The 25,935-nt window shown below is 36.7% G+C and overlaps 1 protein-coding gene across 1 annotated transcript; it reads left to right on the top strand.

Moving 5' to 3' along the window:
• The first annotated feature begins 22,207 nt into the window (after positions 1 to 22,207).
• On the top strand, positions 22,208 to 23,344 carry LOC113311406 (F-box/kelch-repeat protein At3g06240-like). Its single transcript, XM_026560248.1, has one exon. The coding sequence runs from the start codon at positions 22,208 to 22,210 to the stop codon at positions 23,342 to 23,344; it is 1,137 nt and encodes a 378-aa protein (XP_026416033.1).
• Positions 23,345 to 25,935: the final 2,591 nt, after the last annotated feature.

Raw genomic sequence — 25,935 nt, 5'->3', positions numbered from 1 at the left:
TAATTATATACCCAATTTGAAAACGAGTATAATTATATACTCGATTTGAAAACGAGTATAACTGTATACTCTATTTCAAAACGAGTACAACTTCTTAATTTGGGTATAACTTTATACTCGTTTTGCAAAACGAGTACAACTTCTTAATTTGAGTATGAAGTTGAGTATAACTTTATACTCGTTTTCAAAACGAGTACAACTTCAAAACGGTTTACATGTACCTATATGTAATTTGATTCTGACAGTTTCCCAAAGGTTCAGTTTCAGAATCGATTTACATGTATATATATGTAACCCGATTTCTAAGAAGAAAAGTTCTGTAACTTTAAGAATCAGATTATATATATATATATATATAAACACCGATTTTAGGAATCGGTTTATGTGGGTATTGATGAAACTCCGATTCTGGGTATACATCGTGGCTTGGAGAAAACCCAACCCAGAATCGATTTACAAATACACTAACGTAAACCGATTCTGGATCGAGTCTTTTGAAAAAAAATTAAAATTTTTACAAGTGGTGATTCATAGTTAATCTCAGGATTATCTTGATTAAACACTTTTTAATTTTTCGAATTAACACAAATTGTACAAGGGTATATTAGGAATTAACAAAAATAATGGATAAGGGTTTTCCATGAATTACTTCTTAATGACCCTATTTTTTCATGTAGTTATAGGCCCCAATTAAGTGGCAAGGCCTTAATTTATTCAGAATTTAAATAGGGGCTAGTGATTTCTGCCCTCAGCCATGGTGTTGGGTATGGGTAAAACGTTCCGGCCTGACACATCCCGGCCCACGAAATCACGTGTTTAGTGTGCTACGTGTTCTGCCGGGCTGTACTAGAAATTCAGACGTGCTGCTCTGAATCTTCGTACTAGATTCATTAATTTTATTGATGAATCTTCGAACAATCTTACAAGAAAAGATAAAGGAATCAAGAATAACCACTGCTTTAGATTTTCTCTCACCTATTTACTTGCTTCTCAATCCGAAAAAGATCTCTCCCTTTCCTTTACAACTGAACGACTATTTATAGGGACGTACATAGTGGATGACAGCTAATCTTTCCTTTATTTTCGGATATAGCTTGCGACATTCTCGCAACCTTACAAATGTTAATCTCACAAACTCTCTTATTTTCGCAGAACCATCACATTTTTCTCATGATTTTAGCTGACGTCGTTTATTATGTCATTTCTGAAATTGTTCTGCGACGCTGTTGTGTTGTTGATAATTTCGCTGAGGCATTATTGTTGCGAGATTCTGATCCTACATCTTGTCTCTTCTCATATCTTCTCTACAAAGTAGAGAACGATGTGAGAAACGCTGCAACTGTCCATCTCTTCATATTCTGCATTTATCACACGTATCCTTTCTTCCATTTATTTCTTGACACGTCTTCTGTAACCGCTTCTTTTCATCCGCTCACGTCTTTTCGCCTTAAAGGTGTTTATTTCTTCGAGTAAAAAAAAATCTTCTTTATATACTCTTCTTACTCTTCTTTCCATTTTCTTTTTACTTTCTCTTCTCTTTTTATTCTCTCATCTCTGCAACTCTATTGTTCTTCCGTAAGTTCTGCTACCGTAATTCTTCCCTCTTCAATCTTCTTACTTTTTATCCATTCCCATAATCTATATTCAGATATGCCTCCAAGTGGCCACAAACATGAGAAAAACTTAAAAGATGTCCAAAAAGATCTTGCTGAGAAAGGTTTCACACTTTCTACCATTCCTGGTGAAAGTGCCAAGTCAATTCTTTCTATCAAACTTTTCTTTGATCAACATTGTGATGATCAATCAATCATAATTTCACTAGGTCAAATTCTCGCAGGTCTCCCCATTCCCCTTTATGACCAAGATATTCCTCTATTCTATGAAATTCTCGCTCACTCGGGATTTTCGCGAGCTATCTTCCAATTGAGTGGGGATTGCATCAGTTTGATGCTAGAATTCGCTAACCGTGGTGCTGGTAAAGGATCTCTTTACTCCAAAGAACTTAGGGATCCTAAATTCGCAGACTTGGAGATAATTGCTGAAAAATACACAGTAGCGAGTTTCTTTGAAAATTATGAATTGATCTCCATGAAGAAAGATAATACTCGCTGGGGTATTCGCTTGAAAAGGAAAGATAATATTGATGAAGCTAAATACTCATGCAAGACATTGATTGGAATTCTGGTAAGAACACAACTCCTCGCCAATCCAAAGATGATAAATGGTGTGTTTTTCCCTTAATGCTAAAAGGACCTTACATTGCTGGGTCAAATGTTCTTCCTGAGAATCTCGCTAATTATCAACCTTGGGTATTCTCTTGGCCCGAGAAGGAGAAAGAGGTATGTTTCTTCCATTTTTGCTCACTTTACATTTCTTTATTTGTCTTTATTCTTTTGTTAGCTGACTCTTGCGACATTCTACAGATCCAGAAACTGAAAGATAGCTATCATAGGACAAGGAAGGATACCTTGTTAGCTCTTCTCTCATACAAAGATGAGGTAAGAAATATTCTCTTATGATTTTAAACAGTATACTGTTGCTTCAATTTCTTATTTCTATCTGTGTGTGAAGATTATTGCTGAAATAGAAGAACCTACCAATGTTGCGTGATAAAGGCAAAGGTTCTCTTTGCAGGGAATAACCTGTCCTTCTTCTCTCTTTTAAATATTCCTTCTCAAGAAAACTCCGAGAGTGATGAGGATGATGAGGATAATGATCACCTTGCCGCAAATGAAGATTCTCCATCTGAATCTTCTGTGGCTAAGCTCTCTGGCCTCTTTTCTGATTCTTGGCAAGGAATGGGAGATAATCAATTCGCTAATACCTGCAAAGCTCTCGCTACAATTTGCGATGTTCCTTTAATGGATGGTGATAATTCTCTTCGCGGAGTTTCTAGATCAGTTACTCCCAACTTCCTGCATTCTCTTAATAGTCTGGTATGCTTTCGTCTTTTTACTTCTTCATTAATGTAACTCAAAATCTCTTTCTATTTTAATACTTTTTATATTTTATCGCAGGCTGGAAAAGCTTATTTCGTTGTTGCCTCAGATCTGGAGAAGAGACGCGAAATTCTTGAAAAGAAAATTTTTCAATTTCGTGCAAATAATGAGGAACTGGAAATTGAAGTCAAAGATCTTCGCGCGAAGAACAAACAACTGGAAATTGATCCTTCTTCATACAAGAATAAAATCTCTAGTCTTCAACAAGCTAATAATCAACTCTATGGTATGTTTATTTTCCTCCTTTCCCATCATTCATTCATCCTGTTGTTTTATCTTATTTGATTAATCCTTTTTGCAGACATTTATGGTCTTTCTGATGAATCTACTATTCTTCGTTCATTTCCTAATGCCTTGGATAATGATACCCTTCTTGAGAGCCTTAATAAATCTTTAAATAGTTTCTCAAATGATAAAATTTCATCTCTTTCTCTGAATGAACTGAGATCCAAATTTCGCCTATTAGAGATTGACCATAGATCTAGTTTAGGCTTAGCCAACCGATTTAGGCGTCTCTTTCTTAATTCTAAAGAGAAAATCAATGAGCTAAGAACCAAAATTAGCGGTCTCATAGATGATAAGGATCGCATCTCTGATCAAGGTGCTAAGGCTTTGGCGAAATTCCAAGAGACCCTTCTTGAAGTTCAACTTGAACGAGATGAAGCTAACCGCAAGAATACCGAGCTCTGCGAAAGAGAAACAAATTCGTTCTCGTCTCCTTATAAATAATGAGGATGAATTCGCTTGGGATGCGAAAATCTTAGATGATGCCAGAAAAGAATTAGGTGTAAATGTTAGTGTCCAAGTTGAGCATACATCCTTGATTAGAGATATGATTTCTGACAGAGAAGGTTATTAATTGTTCTTCTTCACTAATCTTTTGTTTCTTATGAATTTTCATCAAGTTATTAATTGATTGCCTTTTGCTCGCAGATTCTGAAAGTAGATATCGCGAAAGAATTGAGGTACTTGAAGCTGAAAAAGTGGAACTCGCAAAGAATCTTTCTTCTCGCAACGACAAGTATTCCAGATTAAATAATCAAATCAAGATCACTGTTGCGAACTTTAAGAATGATGATATGCATTTTCGCAATCAAACTATTCAAATGGTTAGTGATGACCATAGTATTCCTCATTCTGATTATCATTGTCTCTTGGAGAAGATCCCAAAGAACATTCCCAGTCTGACTATTTCCGATAGCGAAGCTGATGATGAAGAATCTGATGGTGATGAAGGTTCTGATGGTGATGAAAGTTCTGACGCAGACGAAGAAGTGAACAATTCTGATGAAGATGTTGAAGGATCAACTAAAAAGTAGTATTTGTTTCTTTCTTTTGTAGTTGCAGGAAATCCTACACTACACGTATCCTTTCTTCCATTTATTTCTTGACACGTCTTCTGTAACCGCTTCTTTTCAGCCGCTCACGTCTTTTCGCCTTAAAGGTGTTTATTTCTTCGAGTAAAAAAAAATCTTCTTTATATACTCTTCTTACTCTTCTTTCCATTTTCTTTTTACTTTCTCTTCTCTTTTTATTCTCTCATCTCTGCAACTCTATTGTTCTTCCGTAAATTCCGTTATTGTAGTTCTCCTTTCTTTAATCTTTTTACTTTTTATTCATTCCCATACTCTATATTCAAATATGCCTCCAAGTGGCCATAAACATGAGAAGAACTTAAAAGACGTTCAAAAAGATCTTGCAGAGAAAGGTTTCACACTTTCTACCATTCCTGGTGAAAGTGCCAAATCAATTCTTTCTATCAAACTTTTTTCTGATCAATATTATGATGATCAATCAATCATAATTTCTCTAGGTCAAATCCTCGCAGGTCTTCCGATTCGTCTTTACGACCCAGATATCCCTCTATTCTATGAAATTTTTGCTCATTCGGGATTTTCGCGAGCTATCTTCCATCTGAGTGGAGATTGCATCCGTCTGATGCTAGAGTTCGCTAATCGTGGTTCTGGTAAAGGATCTCTATACTCCAAAGAATTTAGGGATCCTAAATTCGCAGACTTAGAAATAATTGCTGAGAAATATACAGTAGCGACTCGCTGGGGTATTCGTTTGAAAAGGAAACATAACGTTGATGAAGCAAAAATACTTATGCAAGATATTGATTGGCATTCTGGTAAGAACACAACTCCTCGCCACTCCAAATATGATAAGTGGTGTGTTTTTCCCTTGATGCTAAAAGGGCCTTATATTGCTGGATCAAATATTCTCCCTGATAATCTCGCTACCTATCAACCTTGGGTATTCGTTTGGCCCGAGAAGGATAAAGAGGTATGTTGCTTTCAATTTTTCTCACTTTATATTTCTTTATTTGTATTTATTCTTTTGTTCGCTGACCCTTGCGATATGCTACAGATCCAAAAACTGAAAGATAGTTATAATAGGACTATGAGAGCTAGTACCTTGTTAGCTCTTCGCTCATATACAGATGAGGTCAGAAAATTTTCTTTTATGATTTTAAACAGTATATTGTTGCTTCCCTTTCTTATTTATACATGTGTGTGAAGATTATTGATGAAATAGAAGAACCTGCTGATGTTGCGAAGACTGGTGATAAAAGCAAAGGTGTTCTTCGCAGAGAAAGATCAACTGCTCCTCCTTCAAAGAAAAGGAAAGTACGTTTTTCTTCTCCTTCAAATATTCCTTCTCATGAAAATTCTGAAAGTGACAAGGATGATGAGGCCAACGATAATCTTGCCGCAAGTGATGATTTTCCGCCTGAATCTTCTATGGCTAAGCTCTCTGGCCTCTTTTCTGATTCTCTGCAAGGAATGGGAGATAGCCAACTCGCTAATACCTGCAAAGCTCTCGCTACAATTTGCGATGTCCCTTTGCTGTATGGTGATAGTTCTCTTCGTGGAGTTTCTAGATCAGTGACTCCCGACTTCTTGCATTCTCTTAATAGTCTGGTATAATTTCATCCTTTTACTTCTTCATTTTCATAGCTCAAAATTTCTTTCTATATTAATATTTTTTATTTTTTCTCGTAGGCTGGAAAAGCTTCTTTTGTTGTTGCCTCATATCTAGAAAGGAGACGCGAAAATCTTGAAAAGAAGAATCTTCAATTGCGCACAAAGAATGAAGAATTGGAAGCTGAAGTTAAAGATCTTCGCGAGAAAAATAGACAACTAGAAATTGATTCTTCTTCGTATAAGAACAGAATATCTAGTCTTCAACAAGCTAATAATCATCTTTACGGTATGTTACTTTTCTCTTTTCCCTTCATTCATTCATCCTGTTGTCTTATCTTATTTAAATGATCCTTTTTGCAGACATTTATGGTCTTTCTGATGAAGCTACCCTTCTTCGTTCGTTTCCTAATGCCTGGATTATGATACCCTTCTTGAGCGTCTTAATAATTCCTTAAATAGTTTCTCAAATGATAAAATTTCGTCTCTTTCTCTGAATGAGCTTAGATCTAAATTTCGCCTCTTAGAAATTGACCATAGGTCTAGTTTAGGCTTAGCCAACCGATTTAAGCGTCTCTTTCTTGATTCTAAAGAGAAAACCAATGAGTTAAGAACCAAAATTAGCGGTCTCATAGACGATAAGGATCGTATCTCTGATCAAGGTGCTAAGGCTTTGGCGAAATTCCAAGAGACTCTTCTTGAAGTTCAACTTGAACGAGATGAGGCTAACCGCAAGAACATCGAGCTCTGCGAAAGGGAAAACCAAATTCGTTCTCGTCTTCTTATAAGTAATGAGGATGAATTTGTTTAGGATGCGAAAATCTTAGATGATGCTAGAAAAGATTTAGGTGTAAATGTTAGTCTCCAAGTTGAGCATACAACCTTGATTAGAGATATGATTTCTGGCAGAGAAGGTTACTAACTTCTCTTCTTTACTAATCTTTTGCTTCTTATGAATTTTCATCAAGTTAATAATGGATTGTCTTTTGCTCGCATATTCTGAAAGTAGATATCGTGAAAAGATTGAGGAACTCGAAGCTGAAAAGGAGAAACTCGCAAAGAATCTTTCTTCTCGCGACGATAAGTACTCTAGATTAAAGAATCAAATCAAGATCACTGTTGCGAATTTTATGAATGATGCTATGCATTTTCGCAATCAAACCATCCAAATGGTTTGTGACGATCATAATATCCCTCAATCTGATTATCCTTGTCTCTTGGAAGAGATCCCACAGAATAATCCCAGTCTGATTATTTCTGATAGCGAAGCTGATGATGAAGAATCTGATGGTGATGAAAGTTCTGATGGTGATGAAAGTTCTGATGGTGATGAAGATTCTGACGCAGACGAAGAAGGAAAAAAGTACGATGAAGATAATGAAGGATCAACTAAGAAGTAGTCTTTGTTTATTTCTTTGATTCTCTGTAATACTTGTACATTTATTCCTTCCTTCTTTATATATATTTGTTTTTCTTTCATTTTGACCTATATTCATTAAAACAATTTTTCTTTGCAATACAGTTAATCAATCTAATCATTAATTTTTGAATCTTTGAGTAAATCTATCATATGGAGACAAATAATATTTTCTAATTTCATTCATTCCCATACTTGCCTCTGTTATTTGTATCCAAATGAGAGATTTTGTAAATTTTTCTTATTGTATGCCTCAATTTCTTATAGAAGTTAATTACGTATAATTTCGCAACCTTATGCGAAGTGAATTTTGATTCTTTTCAAAATCTCATTCCTGTGTGGTCTTATTTTGCCTTCCTAGTTAAAGGTCTTATTATGCCACCTCTTGTCATTGCGACAAAATCGCAGGACATCTTTGCAATTTCATGCAAAAACCCATTGATCTTGCCTTAACTTTTTCTTTTGTACTGTGACCTCTTCAGGAATGTTGCGACAATATGACAGGCCTAAATATTCTTGCGAAAATGAAGCCCCATGACATTGCCGTCTTGCGACGAAATCGTAGGACGTTTTCGCACTTTCATGCGAAAACCCATTGATCTCGTCTTATCTTTTTGTTTTGTATTATTGGCTCTTCAGGATTGTTGCACAAATATGACAAGTCTTAATACCCTTGCGAATAAAAAGCCTCATGACATTTGCGTCTTAAGACACTTATCAGCTCCCTAATGGAGGGTGCCGCCCTTATCTTCCCCCTGGTTGCCCCTTCAAGGAGGCGTACTTCTACCATACAAGGTTAGCTCCTCCCATCCAGTCTTAACAACAAACAGTTGTTTTCGCAGTCTTATCCCTTTTACCTATAGGGATTATGGTTATGAGACTGCACCCTAAGTGGGGTTTTCTTCAGGCCGAGTGCAGTATAAGCCAAGATTTTTCAAGAATGGAAAAGTACGCTTCAAACGTCCCTGGCACTCTTGACTCAACCGTGTACCTCGGCGCCTTGATCAGATATGCTCTCCTTGGGAAAGTCCGTATTACCTCAATCGCCCAACCTAAGTCATATTCTTAAGCTGAGAATCCAAGGTGCCTCTCCCGGATGGGATTTATTGACCCCAAATCTCCATGACTCAGGTTCCGGTGGCGGTGTAGCCTTTCCATGAGCCATGAAACAGGTACCCCCTTATATGACGTACTTTAGGTCTTACATTTGCCTCTTACGAAATTGTATTCGCGAACTAGGATGTACACCATAAAGGTTCGCCCCTTTCTCTTTTGTCATTTCTCTCTGAGTATCTTCTGTAAAATGCATTATCTCTGCGAGAGTCTCGTATATCATCATATTGTATTTCCATTTCACAATCTCAATTTTGTCATTCAATAAAATGTATTCTTGAGAAGTCATCTCCTTGAGCTCTAGTTTTCTGACGTATTGGCCCGACGTCTGTCGAATTCCCTTGGAGGTTAGTAGATCGTTTGGGAGAAGTCATGCTACGGGTATTCAGTGGACCAGACGCTGGTTCTTTAGAAGGCTGCTAGTACTGTAATAGTGACGAAAGAATCAAGAGGTGATCAATAAATAATCTTCGACACGAAAGACATTAAATTCGGAAGAAGCAATCAAATAAGTGGTTAGTTGGTGTATCGATGTACCATGCAGTGCAGAATAAAGCAAGAGAACGAAGTTGGCTTTGCAAGTTCGAAAGCTAATGTGCCAGAACAACAAAAAAGAAGAAAGGGAGGGAAAAAACATGGCCGCACTTACCCAAGGGAGCTAGCAGGGAAAGAAAGATAGCTACAGATGTGATTTAAAGACGACTGCAGACGTGTGGTTACCTTGCTTCCACATCCTTATTTATATTGAACGAAGGTAGAGATATGTGAGCAACCGACTCTAGGAGTTTGATAAGCTTAAAGTTTCAAAGGAAGTCAAACTCTTAATTCTAGCAAGAATTGGATTTATGCCAGTTAGGAGTACACGGCAAGAAGAAACCAAGCTGGACCATTCGTAGAAATGCTGAAAACGGAGTTTCATGTATAGTCAAACTCGTAGTTCCCGGCATGAAGTTACACAGGCGTGAGATTCTTTGATACCAAATATTCATGTAGTTCAATGGTGGCCAAATTTATGGTGCCGTGGTGATTTGAACTCCTATCAACAATGAGGGAAATATAAGACTGAGTACGATGAGACATTATCGTGATAGTGTACACGGCAGTTGAGAAGAATTGGATTCATCTCAAGCTTGACACAAAGCAAACGTGCTGGCAACAACTCATATAACCATCGAAAGGAAGTGGAAACATTACCTTGATCTGGCCACGAGGAGATGATAGAGGCACATATTCTGGCCATAAACAACGTGTACATTCCTAGTGGATGGGCTTCATAGTTTGGATTTGGAAATTCAGTTACTTGGGCTTCTAAAACAAAGTGACTGTTAGAATTCCATGTTAAGCCGACCAAGGACGGGTGTGGCAAGCTGTATGCCTAGGGAATTCCAGATATGCACTACAATGGGCCATGGTTCACTCGTGCAAGTTGTTTGCATACCGTTGTAGCATGTGGCTTTAAATATTCTTAACTCTTCAAACGAGTCGAGATTTAAGAGGGGGCAATGTTTGTATCCTATCCAAAATGGCGTACGTGCGTATCGCACGAATCTTATAATGGAAGCTTAATTCCGGTTTATTATAGAAATCGGTCGGTTTATCAAGGAAGCCGGTGGGTTTGTTTTGGAAACCCACATGGCTTATTGTGGAAGCTTGGATTTGGTTTATTATGGAAACCTGATGGCCTATTATGGAGACCCACCTGGCTTAATATGGTAGCCCAAATCGGTTTATGGTTGAAAACCGCCTGGCTTATTATTGAAGCCCAAAGGTCCATGGGTAAGAAGATCGTAATAAAAGAGGTTAAGATCTTCATGGGATAATTATTAAATATTATTTAAGATAAATCCTGATGGAAAGAGGATAGTTATCTTAAACAGTAATAATTATTATTCAAGATAATAGTTATTAGGATAAATGAGGATTATGAAAAAAAACATTAGGGTTTATCATGAACCTGGTTATTTTTTGGGGTGAATACAGATGAGGGAGGTTATTTGGATAACTATTGAACCCTTAAAGCTAAATCTCCTTCTGCCTATATATAGAGGCTAAGTCTCAACTCAAAAAAGATATACTATTCTTTTCACCACAATATACTTGCATAGAACATCCGCTGACTTTAGCATCAGAGTGTTTTTGCAGGTACCCCCACCACTTTGATCAATTCTTTGGAGATTCTTCGTCAACGACAGCGATTGGATCAACCTTCCCGCATCTCGAAGATTGTTGGACTGAATATTTTTGCACCAACACTTACCTCGCAACAAGGCTCCTGTTCCAAGCTAAGCAGGGGACTTAATGTTGATGGTGGTTTTTAGACAAAGGGTAAAATCGTAAAACTTACATATAACATGACGTCACCGGTGACACCGAACACATTTATTAGCGCATTCAATGCACTTATATAAAAAATTACCAGGGTATCTTCTTCAAAATGCTAAATTAGGGTTTCGACGCACAAAACAGCAAGTCTATGCAAGCCGCACAACCGTTGCGCACCATGGCAACCATGCCAAAACCAAGCCGCATGATCACTGCGCACCTGACAACCATGCCAAAGTGGCGCTTGCAACCTAGCATGCCATGCCGTGCAAACCTAGGGCCAAGCCGCCACACATGCCATTGGCACATGCCAAAGTGGCGCTTGCAAACCTAGCATGCCATGCCGTGCAAACCTAGGGCCAAACCGCCACACATGCCATTGACACGTGCAATTGGAATTTGGAAATTGAAGATTACTATTTGTCTAGGTTGTGTAATCAAGTCTAAAAGTCAATGTCACCTAATATGGATTTAGCACCACTTTGGTGCTTTGTGTCAGTATCTGATGATCAGCCCCTTGGGAGTTGCTAGTAACAGAAAAAAGCGAATGAAGAGAATACCATTTTTGGAGGTACAGTGGAAGGAAAAAATATAGCTATAACTCCACCGAAACCGATTCAGGTTCCTTTTTTGGATTCTTAGGGATTGTTCTGGAGATATACTTCCTTTTGGGAAAGTTTCTTCGGATATGTATACTTATCTCGTTGGAAACATTACTCATATTAAGTCAAATGAATAATTTCGGAGATGTCTCCAGAAGATGTTAAATGTCTTCTCGGACATATGTCAATTGAGACAACTGTCCAGTATATATGTTTCAACGGAAACATATCTCTTAAGAGAAAACGTTGTATACTTTATATGTTTCGATGAAAACATGCCTCTTAAGTGAGGCAGTTCTATATTTTATATGTCTCAAGGGAAACATTCATGCCTCTTAACTTAACAAGTTGTACATTTGTTTTGATGGAGATGAATCTCAATAACATTAAAGAAATCATGTAAGGTTGCGGTAAGAGCATGTAAGGTTGCAACGAGAGCATATAAAAATTGATTAAGTTTTTTGGTTTGAAAATAAAGTTAAACGTGCAGATTATATTGGCATGAGGTGATGCCATTTAAAATGCCTTTTAGTATAAAATGGCCCGTTTTGTTTTCTAATTTAGTAATGGCATATGCATTTTCTGAATGGTGTATAGGTCTCTATGATCGAGACATGACATACTGTTATAATACGGGCATCCAACTCAAAACAAATTGGCAATAAGCGGAGAGACCCTAAGAGATTATAAGCCGCAGGATCTTAAATTGCCCAACAATGTGGGACTAATAATCTCAACACGCCCCCTCATGTGTAGCCTTGTTGGGTCTAATACGTGGAAAATTAAATCGGGTGACGCGGAGTAAAGGCGCACTCAAAGACTCGTCGCAAATAGCCTTCTCTGATACCATAATAGCAATTGAGCTTCCAACTCAAAACCAATTGGCAATGAGTGGAGAGACCCTGATAGATTATAAACCGCAAGATCCTAAATAACCCAACCATGTGGGACTAATAATCTCAACACGCCCCATCACGTGTAGCCTCGGCGGGTCTTACAAACACGTGAAAAATTAAATCGGGTGACGCGGAGTAAAGGTGCGGTCAACTGACTCGACACAAATAACCTGCTCTGATACCATGTTATAATACGGGCATCCAACTCAAAACCAATTGGCAATGAGTGGAGAGACCCTAAGAAATTATAAGCCGCATGATCTTAGATTGCCCAACAATGTGGGACTAATAATCTCAACACCATATAAAAGTCTGCGGGCATCTAATTCAAAACCAATTGGCAATGAGTTGAGAGATCCTAAAAGATTATAAGCCGCAGGATCTTAGATTACCCAACAATGTGGGACTAATAATCTCAACACATACCTTTGAGACTCATGCATGGAGTTTTCAATAAATAGTTTATTGTTAATTAAATTGGGAGATGTTATAGTGTATGTTAGTTTAAGGCTAAATTTTATTCGAATTAAGTTAGTGTGAAAGAACAATAGTCCCACATTCCTAGTTTCCGCATAATTAACTTAAATATATATAATATGGAAGGATCACTCCACTCATTACGAATTGGTTTTGAGTTGAATGCCGGTAGACTTTAACGGTTGGATTAGTGCGAAGTTGAATTACCGTCAACAACTTTGGTGTCCTATAAGTCAACTAGTGAGATGTCATCCAACTAAATGATGGATAGATAGGTTGGATGACACATATCTAATGACTGGAATTTAGTGGATTTTTTTTACTACGTACTCAAGTCCATTTCTTTCCTTCTCATTAAGAGAATTATCAAGTCATCCCACATTAGGACTCAATCAAAGGGTTAACCAACAAAAACTACACAATATTTTTCTTTATAGATCTGGGATCAAAAAATTGTTTTCTAGTAATTTGATCTGGCCGGATCACGAGTTTTATCCATTCAAAAGTTTAGTTTGCCCCACTACTAGACTCCACAATAATGTCTGTAGGAATTTTAGGAAAATTATTACGGAGTAAAGGCTTTGTTATTTAATTGGACTAGAAATACTGATATTTTGGATGAGAATCTTTTGTACGATATTATTTGTAGTTATGAAGCTGTTTTCCACGCATCCATGTAATCTTTTGAACAATAGTTACTTCTAGTGACAGAGTGCTCGTTTCTAATATATTTTGCCTTTTCAATAGAAAAAATTTGAAGAAATTTAGCGAATTCAATTTAACTAACATCTTCTATCTTTCAACAGGAAACAAATAAAGAACGTGTATAACCGGTTCTAGTCGTTGATGGTTTATTAGGTCACATCCTCTATTTGCAACGTATTTTACATATATATATATCCGTTCCTAAGTTTCGGTGTTTAATTAACTTGAAGCAACTGAAGGTGAGATCGATCGAACCCATTTGGTTTGATGGTGTTTAAATTGGCTTTGGGATTCCAAATCTTTGATTATTTATCTAATAAGTCCTCGAAAAAAAGATGATCCATTTCGATCAATTGAACAAGATGTAGTATTTGAGGTACATGCCACGGTTTTTCTGATCGAGTTGATGGTGTTTACTGTTTAGCAACATTTCGCGGCTATCACTATGTGATCGTCAACTTAATTACGGAAAATACAATCATTTCCACCTTATATGAATCGATTTATTTTTAAAAAAGCGTGGGTAATAAAGTTTCGTCACAACATAAAAGGTCCTGCACCTAGTTAGCAATTCGGTTTACGGGTAGTAATTCGGGACGGCATACGTACGAAAATTATACGGATTCGATCAAAAATACGGTCAACCGTTCGTTGTTCGGACAATAGTTCGAAACGACATACATATGTGCATATTCGTTTTATAAATGTGAGTTCGGTACTTAAAATTCGGCTTACATATATGATAAATTGATAAGTATTATGACCTTATTACGAGACTAATTTTATTTGTATATGATTTATAAGATGGAAAAAAAAATTAACGTGATTACTTAAGAAGAAGTAAATATAGACTTTTAAACAAAAAGTGGTGCGGTTAAACAACTACCAATAGAAAATTTTAAATGAATAATTGTATTTAAATATAAAGTATATATAAAATCAAATAAAAACCAATCAACGGAACTCTGGTAAGAGAGTTACCTATGGGAAACCGAGAACTAGGTTCGGAGTTCTAGTTCGGGAATATTATTCGGATTCGGTCAGTTCGGATACGTTCGGGAATCATTTGTGAGGTCCATATAATCAGCGAACTAGGTTCGGAGTTCAAATAATTCGAAAGTATCATTCGGATTCGGTCAGTTCGGATACGTTCACGAATCATTCAGGAAAGATTCGGAGAATTACTAACTAGGGTCATGCATTCGGTCGGACCGATTAGGTGCTTAACTAAACCAAGACAGCTAGTTTAAAGTTGTCCCTAGGAGTTAGCTAGCCCGTAAACAAAGATGCGAGTGCCAAAATCCCTGGTTGAAAAGACAAAAGGCGCTTTTATTCTTATATATATTCTCATCAAACAGCTACTGCTCTCTCAAAAAACCAAATCTTTGATCAGCAAAAAAACTTCACCATTCAAACAATATTACTGAATGATGATGATAATCTTGAGGAAGGAATTCAAGTGGATGTATATAATAATCAATTGCAGAGATTTCAAATGGTGTTCAAGACTGTGAGGAACACAGTATACTATGTTCTTCAAATGGGTTGGAGACCATTTCTTGATGCTAATGGTTATCTGACAGCAAATACGAATGTGAGGATATCTGCATTTCGTCACTTTATCAGTAGGAAGCTCTGTTTATCTGTAGTTCCAGCTTGAGGGAGTTGATTAAGAAAACATGATGATTAATTTCTTGTTCATACTTGTGTATGCACACATACTGTATCTGTGCATTTGCATTTCCAAATTTTGTATGATACTAATCGAAGCTGAGATGTTTAGGCTCCAACATAATTCTGTAAAAACATCCTTATAAAATCTTTTGTTTCTTCAGTAATCTAAATTGAAAATTAGTTGATTGCATAAATGGAATGTTACGGTTTTTCTGTACTGCGGACGTCATGGTCTCCCTTCATATGTACCAAAAGGTTTCTCAGCATCAGATAAATCTCATCCTTCAGAACATGCCTCTTGTCGCTGGTGACAAAAACATGAACCTTACCATTGGCTTCAATCCAACTGCATCCAGGAATTATTGTCATTCCTTTCTCCTTCATCTCTGCCATTCTGTGCCTGTTGAGATTATTAGTCCCACATTGTTTGGGCAATCTAAGATTCTGCGATTTATAATCTTATGGGCCTCTCCACTTATTGCCAATTGGTTTTGAGTTGGATGCCGGTATTCTAACATGGTATCAGAGCAGGCAATTTGCGACGAGTCTTTAGACCGCGCCTTTACTCCGCGTCACCCGATTTGTTGTCCACGTGTAAGACCCAACGAGGCTACACGTGAGGGGGCGTGTTGAGATTATTAGTCCCACATTGTTTGGGCAATCTAAGATTCTGCGATTTATAATCCTATGGGCCTCTCCACTTATTGCCAATTGGTTTTGAGTTGGATGCCGGTATTCTAACAGTGCCTACCCGAAAATCATAACATTCCAAGAAACAACATTTTTCTGCAGAAGTTTACCGAGTATCAAAAGACTATCTTCCATTGACCCGCATTTCGCGTAAAAGCTAATCAGTGAATTACTAACAAAAACACCACAAGAAGAACCCAAAATCTTCAGAGCACAAGCATGAAAACTCTTACCCATATCCAAAGCTGCTATATTAGCTGCTGCGCTGAAAACACAAGGAAACGTCGAGTGAACAGGCATTAATAATCCTTCTCTACGCATCTTAACAAACAGATTTACAGCTTCTTCGGTATGACCGGTTTGACTATACCCACCAATCCGATTCTGAAGAGACAAAAAGAATCGGGTTATGTGGTACATGTATAAAATCCGATTGTGGAAAGGAAGATGAAGAGACTATAGTAATCGGATTATACATATTACATATATAAACCGATTCTGGTGATGTATTTTCATATTTCATTTGTACCCAAGAATCAGGTTATGTTAATCATAATGTAAACCGATTACTGTGCACGCTCTTCATGGACGAAACAAAACCAATAATCGGTTTATTCGATAAGTTAATAAAAACCGATTCTGGGCGTAATCAGAATTTTGATTTGTCAAAACGAAGATTTAAACATGTAAATCAACAAGATATGAAGAATCATAGATCGGGTTTATGGAGAATTACCTTTTTCTTGTGTGGATCGAAGATTCGTTGGAGAAGAAGATGAAAACTTAGGGTTTAGAGAATTTTCAAAGATTAGGATGGAAATAGAAAGTTTTTTTTAGGTTTAGGTTTTTTTTGTTTTTGGATTACTGAAAATATAAAGATTAAAATTTATAGGAGAGAGTTTTGAAATTAATGTGGGGTAAATTAGTATTTTTTAGAAGTTTGGGTGCCTATAGTAATTTGGTGGTGTGGGTAGGAAAATTTGATAGACCCCAATTAAGTAGTATATGCCCCAATTTAGCCAGGCTTAAATTCCAGCAAACTAATGATCCCAGTAAACTAAAAATGTCTAGGAAAAAAGAATAAGAATAAAAAATTATTCGATGTTTACAATTAATGTTGCATAAAATTGTAATAATCGATAGAAAACATCCCTCAATAAATTGCAACTTCTACTGGGAATTATCTTCTACAAAATATAAGGCCGGGTCTGATTGGAAAAATACGACTCGTGTCTATTTGTTTTGGGTTGTGTATGTTGCCGTGCTGTAATGCCAGTTGTGTTTCAAGAAAATTAGGACATTCCGCGGGAAATCATTATGCCCCAATTTAAGTCACCTACATATGTCAACATTATATTTAGACACCCCGTATCCTTCCCTGTGGCCGGAAATCACTATGCCCCAATTTAAGTCACCTACCCTTTGTTCAGGCTGGCCTGGCCTAACCTTGAAGATCGTGACATGTGCAAAGAAGTAGTATCAAACAAGCCGTCTAGGATCTGGCTGGGCTGCCTTTCTTCGGGCTGGCCTGGTCATTCCTTTATATAAGCCCAGCCTGCCAACATTATATTTAGACACCCTATTACCCATCGCCGTTTCTTTAAGTCACCCATCGTTTCTTCAGGCTGGCCTAGCCTAACGGCTGGGCTTTCTTCAGGCTGGCCTGGTCATTCCTTCATATAAGCCCAGCCTGCCAAATACTTGAAAGTTAAACCATCCTCCTGCAAAAAGCTTTGTTGGCCAAGAGGATCGAACTGGCGTTCCGTGTCAGTTTCATTTCAGAAGAATTCAGAAGTGCCTTTCATTCCAATGTTAGCCAATCGTGCTTCTATACGGGAAAGTTAACTTTAATATTATACACAACTAAATTCTATATTTAATTTTAGATAAATATCTTTTGGTGGCATACTATATATGAACGAAAAAAAAAATGCATGATCAAGGCATAATCAATCATACTATAAATCAATCATATTATAAATAATATGAGCCGATAAGGTCTGATTCAGCAACTGAAATTCTTGACTTGATGTGGGCATGAGATTTCTGGTTTTGCATGAGAGTATTTGTTATAGAATTTTTGAGAGCTTCTTTTGAATGCAGTACACATTTTTATTACGAAAACTCAAAGATGCCAAATATGTCTTAATTCTTTTACTAGTAATTAGATTTGTGACTTCGCTAGCACCGGGCATATTTTTTCCTTTTATTTGATGTGCGCGGGCTTCTCGTTGCCCCGTAGCAATGCTTTTTTGATTTGGTGTGCGCGGGACTTCGTCCCGCCCCGTAACGGTGTATTTTTAATTTGGTGTGGCGGGACAAATACATTAAGTAGGTGGAGAGTATGTGCAAATTTTATGTACTTTTTTCCTTTTTGGTTTGCGCGTGGCTTCGCCCCGCCCCGTGGCAATGCTTTTTGATTTGGTGAGGCAGGAAAAATACATTGAATAGATGGAGAATATGTGCAGCTTTCTTATAAAATATTCTCCTTTGTGCTACACGCCGGGTTTTTTTTTTCTATTTTAAATTGGTGTCTGCGGGATTTCGCTTCGTCCCGTGACGATACATTTTTAACTTGGTGTGCGCGGTGCCTTCCCCGTCCTGTGACGATGCATTTTTTATGAACCCCAATTGGGGGATTACTTCCCCAACCAAACGTGTCTTCTAAGGGGTGTTTTTTGGGGTGAAAATACTAAAACACCCTTCCCTCAAAATAAAAATCAAAAAACTTAAAATCAAAAAACAAAATCATATCCCCCATGTATCCCACTCCCTTTCAAATTAGAGTTCTCCACACTCCCTCTCAAACTCTAAATTTTCCCCACTCCTTTCAAATTCTCTTCCCTTTTAAATTTTTCCCATTTCCCCACTCCCTTGAAAACGATTTTTTTTTATCATTCGGAAGCTATGAGGACCATGCCGGTAGTGATGAATACCATGCCGGTAGTGATGAATACCATGCCGGTATTGATGAAGACCATGGCAGAAGTGATGAAGACCATGCCGGAAGTGATGAAGACATGCTGGAAGTGATGAAGACCAATGCCGGCATAGATGAAGACCATGTCGGTAGTGATGAAGACCATGCCGACATAGATGAAGAGCATGCCGGTAGGATGAAGACAATGTCGGAAATATAAAAAAATTACATCGCCGGAAGTGATGAATATCATGCCGGAATTGATGAAGACCATGCCGGAAAATGGTGCCGGCGTACTTGGTAACTAACATTCAATGCCGGAACTGAGTGCCGGCATGCTCGATAGAAATCTATCAATGCCGGTAGTCAAGAGAAAAAAATTGAAGTTTCCTGGATACTTTTCATCGTGTGCCGGCGTAGAAATTTAAGCAACATACTATGCCGGCATGGATACCGGCATGCTCGAGAATTAACTGACTGTGTCGGAAGTGGACTGATTAAAACCAAAAAATTTAGGTTTTGAAGATCAAAACCAGAAAAATTTGTAACGAGATAGTGGCAAACATTTATAAAAATGTCAATCAAATGCCGGCATGGTTTTTTCGGTTGAATACAATGCCGTCACCGAGCTATTTCAGCTGCAACAATGATGGATTCAAAGAAAAAAAATTAAATTTTCAATCTCTTAGCAGCAATTCTCTCTTCACAATCGTCCTCCACATTCAGCAAAAGAATTTCCCTCTCAATTTTTTTTTCCATCTTTCTACTCTCATCTCATTCACCCAAATACAAATACAAACACAAATACAAATACACACTAATCATTTAATAGATACTTAAATTTTTTACTAATTATTATTAACCACTAAACCTGATTAGTGAGGGTAAATTAGGATTTAAAAAAATACTTAGATAAGGGGTGACCCTGATTTGATATTTGGATCCAGTTTTTGTTTTTTTCTTCTATCCTCCAATTAGTTCTTTTATACCCAATTTCAAATTCTTTTTTATTTAGTATCGTCGTGCCCCTTCTCAAAAATTATTTATTAGATGAAATTATTAGATGCATTTTTTTACTTATGCGTTTCTTTTATCTTTCTTTAATTTGAAAATTATTTTGAGAAAAAATATGTGAAATAGGTGATTGTTTTTTTGTTTTTGTTTTTGGCATTCATCTAATAGGGTCGGGACTCGGGATCCCTTGACAAACGATTTTGGAAAAATGTTAACCGTAGGATCCTCTACATCTAACAGCTTATATTATGGATGATGTGGCACTTAAATACGTGTTTGGCTCATTGAATATTGAATAAGGAAAAAGGCGAACATGATTACGTGATTACGGGAGATTATCCCATCAAACTATTTTAGCCCTCCGCAAGTAGCGATTGTGTTCTCTATCATATTCCAAAGGCTTTGAAATCCGTCACAACTATTTTTGATACATGTGGTAGATGAGATTTAAGCGTGTTGTGTCATTCCTGCTAAGACAATCATCACCACAACGTTATCTTCGTCATCATAATCAACAAAATAATCATCATGATCTTTTTCTTTAGTTAATAATGGAAAGAACAAGAAAAAGCCTTTGAACCTCTTACAGTACTGTCCATATAGAGTGGAAGATTACGAAAGCATAATTGAATATGAATATTGTGTATTGTAATTTGATTATCCTCTACTGACGTTAATTCATCCTCGTCCCTAAGCTTACAATTGTGGAAGAGCACATCAGTTTGAGAGAACGGATACCTGGGCGGGAAACAAAGTTCCATATAGTCATGATTACAAAGATCAAGGTGAGAAGTTTTAGGAAAAAAATAAGCCATCTCTAAACTAAAATCTAATGTTTAGGAGGGGACTGCTAATCAAAGTCCTTTCCTTCCTCCCAATTCAAGTTTGGAAGTTTTTATTGACGATCCGATGTATACTATTCTCATCTTCTTTTTTTTTTTTTTTTTTTTTGGCTAGGTCAAAGTATATACTATTCTCATCGCTCTTAACATTTTAGAATTTTTGTTTAGAACGTTCATGGAAAAAGATCAAACTTTTATACCTGAAAGACGGTAAATCAAGGAGATGCAAATTTATTACTATTCGCATAATTAGATGATACCGTGGGAGGAAGATGAATGATTGAATGTGTTATAAGGTGCAGTTAAATATTTTCTCAATTACGCCTGGTCCCTAAAATTTAATGCCTCGTCATCAAAGAGGCAAGCCGTTAGATTTACGGGATCGTGCGGTCGATAAATTTTGTTAAAACAGTTTGTCAAAATCGTTTGTTAAGGGATCTCGAACCCATCTAATATATGTATTAGGTGTTTTACCATAAACAATAGTTCGAAACCCATGCTAAAAAGTTCCTAACCGACCTTTTCGCCATTGCGACAAGGTATAGATAAACACGTTAAAAGAGTAAAATAAGAAAGGAACCAACCTTGGGGATTTTATTGACCAATTAATCTAGCTTCCTTTTCCACCTTTTCTATACAAAGCATCAACGATTTAACATGAGAAGAACCAAGAACTTATACAGCTTGAGGACTCTAATGTATATACAAAAATATAATAATGAATCATACATTGATTAATGTAAAAGAATACAAAAAAAAAAAGGATGATAAGATTGGTATAACCCATGTTGATTAGTTTATCTAGCATATAAGCTTATCATCCCCTTTGTAAGTTTTTAATTAACCGTAGATCTTGTTGTCGAGAAAGGCCAAGCTGGTGACGGTACAGAAAACTAAAGATTTGGAAATTGAGAGAGTAAACCTAAACGAACGACAATGATATAGTGGAAACAGAGCCTTATTAAGAATATAATTTATATCGATTAATAATCCTAAATCAAGAAACACAACTATATCAGAAAACTCAATGAATGAAAGTATATTAGCAAACTCAATGAATGCACGTAAATAAGAGAGTTGGACTCCTTTGTTTCTCTTTTTATTTTGTTTTCCCTAATTTTTTCTAACCAATCGTACGTTGCCAAATGTCCTCACCAAAACACTCGTTTCACAAAATTTCAAAAAAGCTTATTTCGAACAATAAGAATTAAGGGTTTCCTCACCATTCAACGTGGGAGTTTTTATTTGTCTAAGCCTTTGTAAATCATACTTCTTCCCTAGAAAATTAAAACATAAACTTAATCTTTTTACTACTTCTTCCTTAAAAAATTAAAAGATAAACCCTAGCTTTTTCTTTGTTAAATCCCAAACCACATTCGCAAAAACTAATGGGTCATATGGAGTGAACGGAGGGTTGGATTGGCTGTTTGATCTGGCTCTAGCCTGTCCAGGGGGACCGGCCTACTTTTGGTAATCGGCAATTCAGTATATTACCAGGATTCCTAAAAGTTCCACCTATAAAAGCCCATCCCATGTTAACAATACGGCAGAAAAACTAGATTACACTGTCACGTTAAATCCTTGAAATTCCTACGAGCATAGAAGAAGCACAATGTCTATCTCAAGCTTTCCAGATGAGATCCAAGAAGAGATTTTATTAAGGTTACCACTCAAATCCATCTTGCGTTTCAAGTCTGTATGCAGGACCTGGTATACAAATATTGGTAGTCCTAAATTTATCAATAACCACCGTAATCTTGCCAAGAAATACCCTAAAATCATGATCAGAGATGCTGCACTTGTAGGTAATAATTGCAATGATGTGTTTTATTCTGTTGATTATGCTTCGATACTATCAGCGTCAACATCATTATCTTTGACGACATGCGAGTGTGATGGAGCTGTTCTAATGGATAATCCAAAATTGAAAAGAAAGTACGGAGTTGAAGAAAGTCGTTTCATTCAAATTTTGGGATCTTGTAATGGCTTGCTTTGTTTAGGTGCCGCTAGCAGTGGTGCACTAATTCTTTGGAACCCATCAACCAAAGAGTACAAGGAAATTATGCTACCACCGGTAAATCTTCCGTGGCCTTCCTACGGGTTTGGTTACGATAGCAAATTTGATGATTATAAGTTGGTATGTATAGTAGAGAATGAAGTTTATGTGTATACGTTAAGATCGAATACATGGAGAACAGTCAACACCATAGCTTGTGGGTATCTTGAATCAACAGGTTTGCATCTGAATGGTGCTCTTCATTGGATAGGGGCTACCAATAAAACCATCAGAGACATAGTTGCTTTTGACATTAGCAGTGAGAAGTTCATGAATTTGCCTATTCCAGACGAAATTCTTCTACTTCCAAAAGGTAGCTACTGTGATCTCACAGTGTTGGGAGATTCTCTTTGCATCGTATGTGGTGTTTTTAATGATTGGGTTGATATATGGGTCATGCAAGATTATGGAGTTGGAGAATCTTGGACTAAGCTAATCACCACTTCCCAAAGAAGTACCATAAAGCCGTACTGGTCATTAAAAAATGGGGAGATTCTAATACAAAATCCCCAGGGTTTCGTTTTGTATGACCAGAAGAATGACAGAGTTAGGTTTCTGAAATTCAGTGGCATTGATGGTTTTGGATATCTTCAATCACAGAGTTACATTGAGAGCTTAGTTTCACCAAACACAAGTACTTGTGCAGAAAAAAGAAGACAAAAACGTAAACGTGATCCTAATCCTGTTTATTGAGCACCTATTTGGTGTGTGTGAAAAAACTTAAATATCTATTGCGAAGGTTAAAAGGACCATTAAATATCTATTTAGTTCCATTGCAGCTATGAAGCACTGACGGACCCATCACTGGGCTAAAGGGGGCTATAGTCCGGGAGAGATTGATATAAATTTTATTTTTAGGGTGAGTAATCTGTATGTTAGGAGAATCCGGCCCATTCACTAGCCCTACCTTATAAATGATTTTGGGTCCGTCCCTGCTCTGAAGCAAGCAAGTTAATTATCCCTTCTTTTTTTTTTGTTAATTATCCCTTTGTTTTGTTTGTTTTGGCATAAAATATCTCATAGAGCTTCCAGGAAGTTTTAAACCTATATGTTGTATCTCAATCCACAGGCTTTCTCAAAGTTCGCCTGTAAAAGCATCCCTACCTGTCTAATATTACCGTATCCGTATGCGTATCTATTAAAGGAGAAATCCTTAATAGCAGCATTTAACGTGTCATTTTATTTGATCATACGCAGCATCATGAAATTTGAAGGACTATTTGACCAAGCACTATTTTTATCCATTTTGTTCGGCTATTGCTTCAAAATGACGACAAAAAAAAATAATCACTGTAGACCTCCCATTATGCTCAGCTTAGCCTATTGGGACGGAATTCGTAAACTTTTTATATTTACCTGGATTTTACTATATACTAGGTTTGTGCCCGTGCGACGTACCGGGCATATTTATTTTTAGCTTGGTGTGCGTGGGGTTTCGTCCTGGCATTGCAATGTATTTTTGATTTGATGTGTGCGCGGCTTCGCCCCGCCCCGTAGGGACGTATGATTTGGTGTGTGTTGGGCGAACGTAGCGATGCATTTTTGATTTGGTGTGCACGGAGCTTTGCCCTGCCCTGTGCAAATGTATTTTAATTTGGTGTCTCGGGGAAAATACATTAAATATATGGAAAATATATACAGATTTTTTTTTCTCTTTTAACTTGGTGTGCGCGGGGGTTTTCCCCGTCCTGTGGCAATGCATTTTCGATTTGGTGTACGCGGGCTTTGCCCTGCCACGTGGAGATGTATTTTTGATCTGGTGTGGCGGGATAAATATATTAAATAAGTGGAGGACATGTGCAATTTTTATTTATTTTTTCCTTTTATTTTCGCAGAAAATATATGGATTTTCTTTTCCACTTTATATATTAATTTGAAAAAAAATAGTACTAATATAGTAATTATTCGATTTCCAAATTCAATTTAGACTTCCATAAACTTCCAAACACGATAAGTTATATTTTCCTTTTAAGTTTGTAATTTTTAAACCAATTATACGGTTGCCAAGTGTCCTCGCTTAAATATTTTCACTTCATGAGTTCCTAATTTAATTTGTTTTCCTTTTTTTAATTTTTTTTCTTATTCTTATTCTTTATAAACCAATCATATTTTCCACGTAGCAATGCATTTTTGATCTGTTGTTCACGACGCTTTGTCCCGCCCCGTGCAGATGTATTTTTGATTTGGTGTGTCGGGGAAAATACATTAAATATATGGAAAATATATGCATATTTTATTTTATGTTTTTTCTTTTAACTTGTTGTGCGCGGGGGTTTGCCCTGCCCCGTGGAAAAAATGCATTTTTGTGTGCGCGAGAGATGTATTTTTGATTTGGCGGGACAAATACAATATATAAGTGGAGGATATGTGAAAATTTTATTTAGTTTTTCCTTTTATTTTCGCAGAAAATATATTGATTTTTTTTTCCACTTTATATACTATTAATTTTTAAAAATTAGTCATAATATAGTAATTATTCGATTTCCAAATTGAATTTAGACTTCCATAAAATTCCAAATACGATAAGTTATGTTTTCCTTTTAAGTTTGTAATTGTTAAACCGATCATACGGTTGCCAAATGTCCTTACTTAAATATTGTCACTCCGTGAGTTCTAAATTTAATTTGGTTTTATTTTTTTAATTTTTTTCTTATTCTTTTTAAACCAATCATACGTTGACAAGTGTCCTCACTTAAACGCTCGTTTCACAGAACTCAAAAAAGACATATTTCGGCCAATAAAAAACGAGGGTTTCCTCACCGTTCAATGTGGGAGCTTTATTTGTCTATGCCTTTAAGTCTTTAGATTTGTTACGGTTAAAGAATATAGGGAAACTTCTTTTTAAGATACAATAGGGGAAAAAATGGAATTCTTGTAAAAAAAGAAAATTAAGAATAGAAATAAGTAAAAGAATAAAAAATTGAAGACGGAAACTAAGTTTCCATTGAAGCCATAAGAAACTGAGTATCAGTAAGGAATGAAGGGTTAAAAATACAAGGAATCTTCTTATGAATTTACATGGACTCAACAAGTGTGTGTGTCTTTGGTAAACTGTTGCAAGGGAGCAAACAAGGCAGTTGCTGTTTTGGGAAAGTCAACCGCTGCAACATCGGACTTCTCTTATACTGGCAATCCACCTAGTTTTTTGTTTGATGACGCTATGGATACAAGCCTCTAACCCAGCGCATACGCACCAGATCAATAATATAAGTGGAAGATCTATTTATGCAAAGTCTCTGAAATCTGCTTTGTCTAGTGCAATCGGTAAGAAATATAGGAAGAAG

Source organism: Papaver somniferum, chromosome 9 (assembly GCF_003573695.1).
Source record: "Papaver somniferum cultivar HN1 chromosome 9, ASM357369v1, whole genome shotgun sequence".
NCBI lineage: Eukaryota > Viridiplantae > Streptophyta > Magnoliopsida > Ranunculales > Papaveraceae > Papaver > Papaver somniferum.
This window is presented reverse-complemented; position numbering and strand designations above follow the sequence as displayed.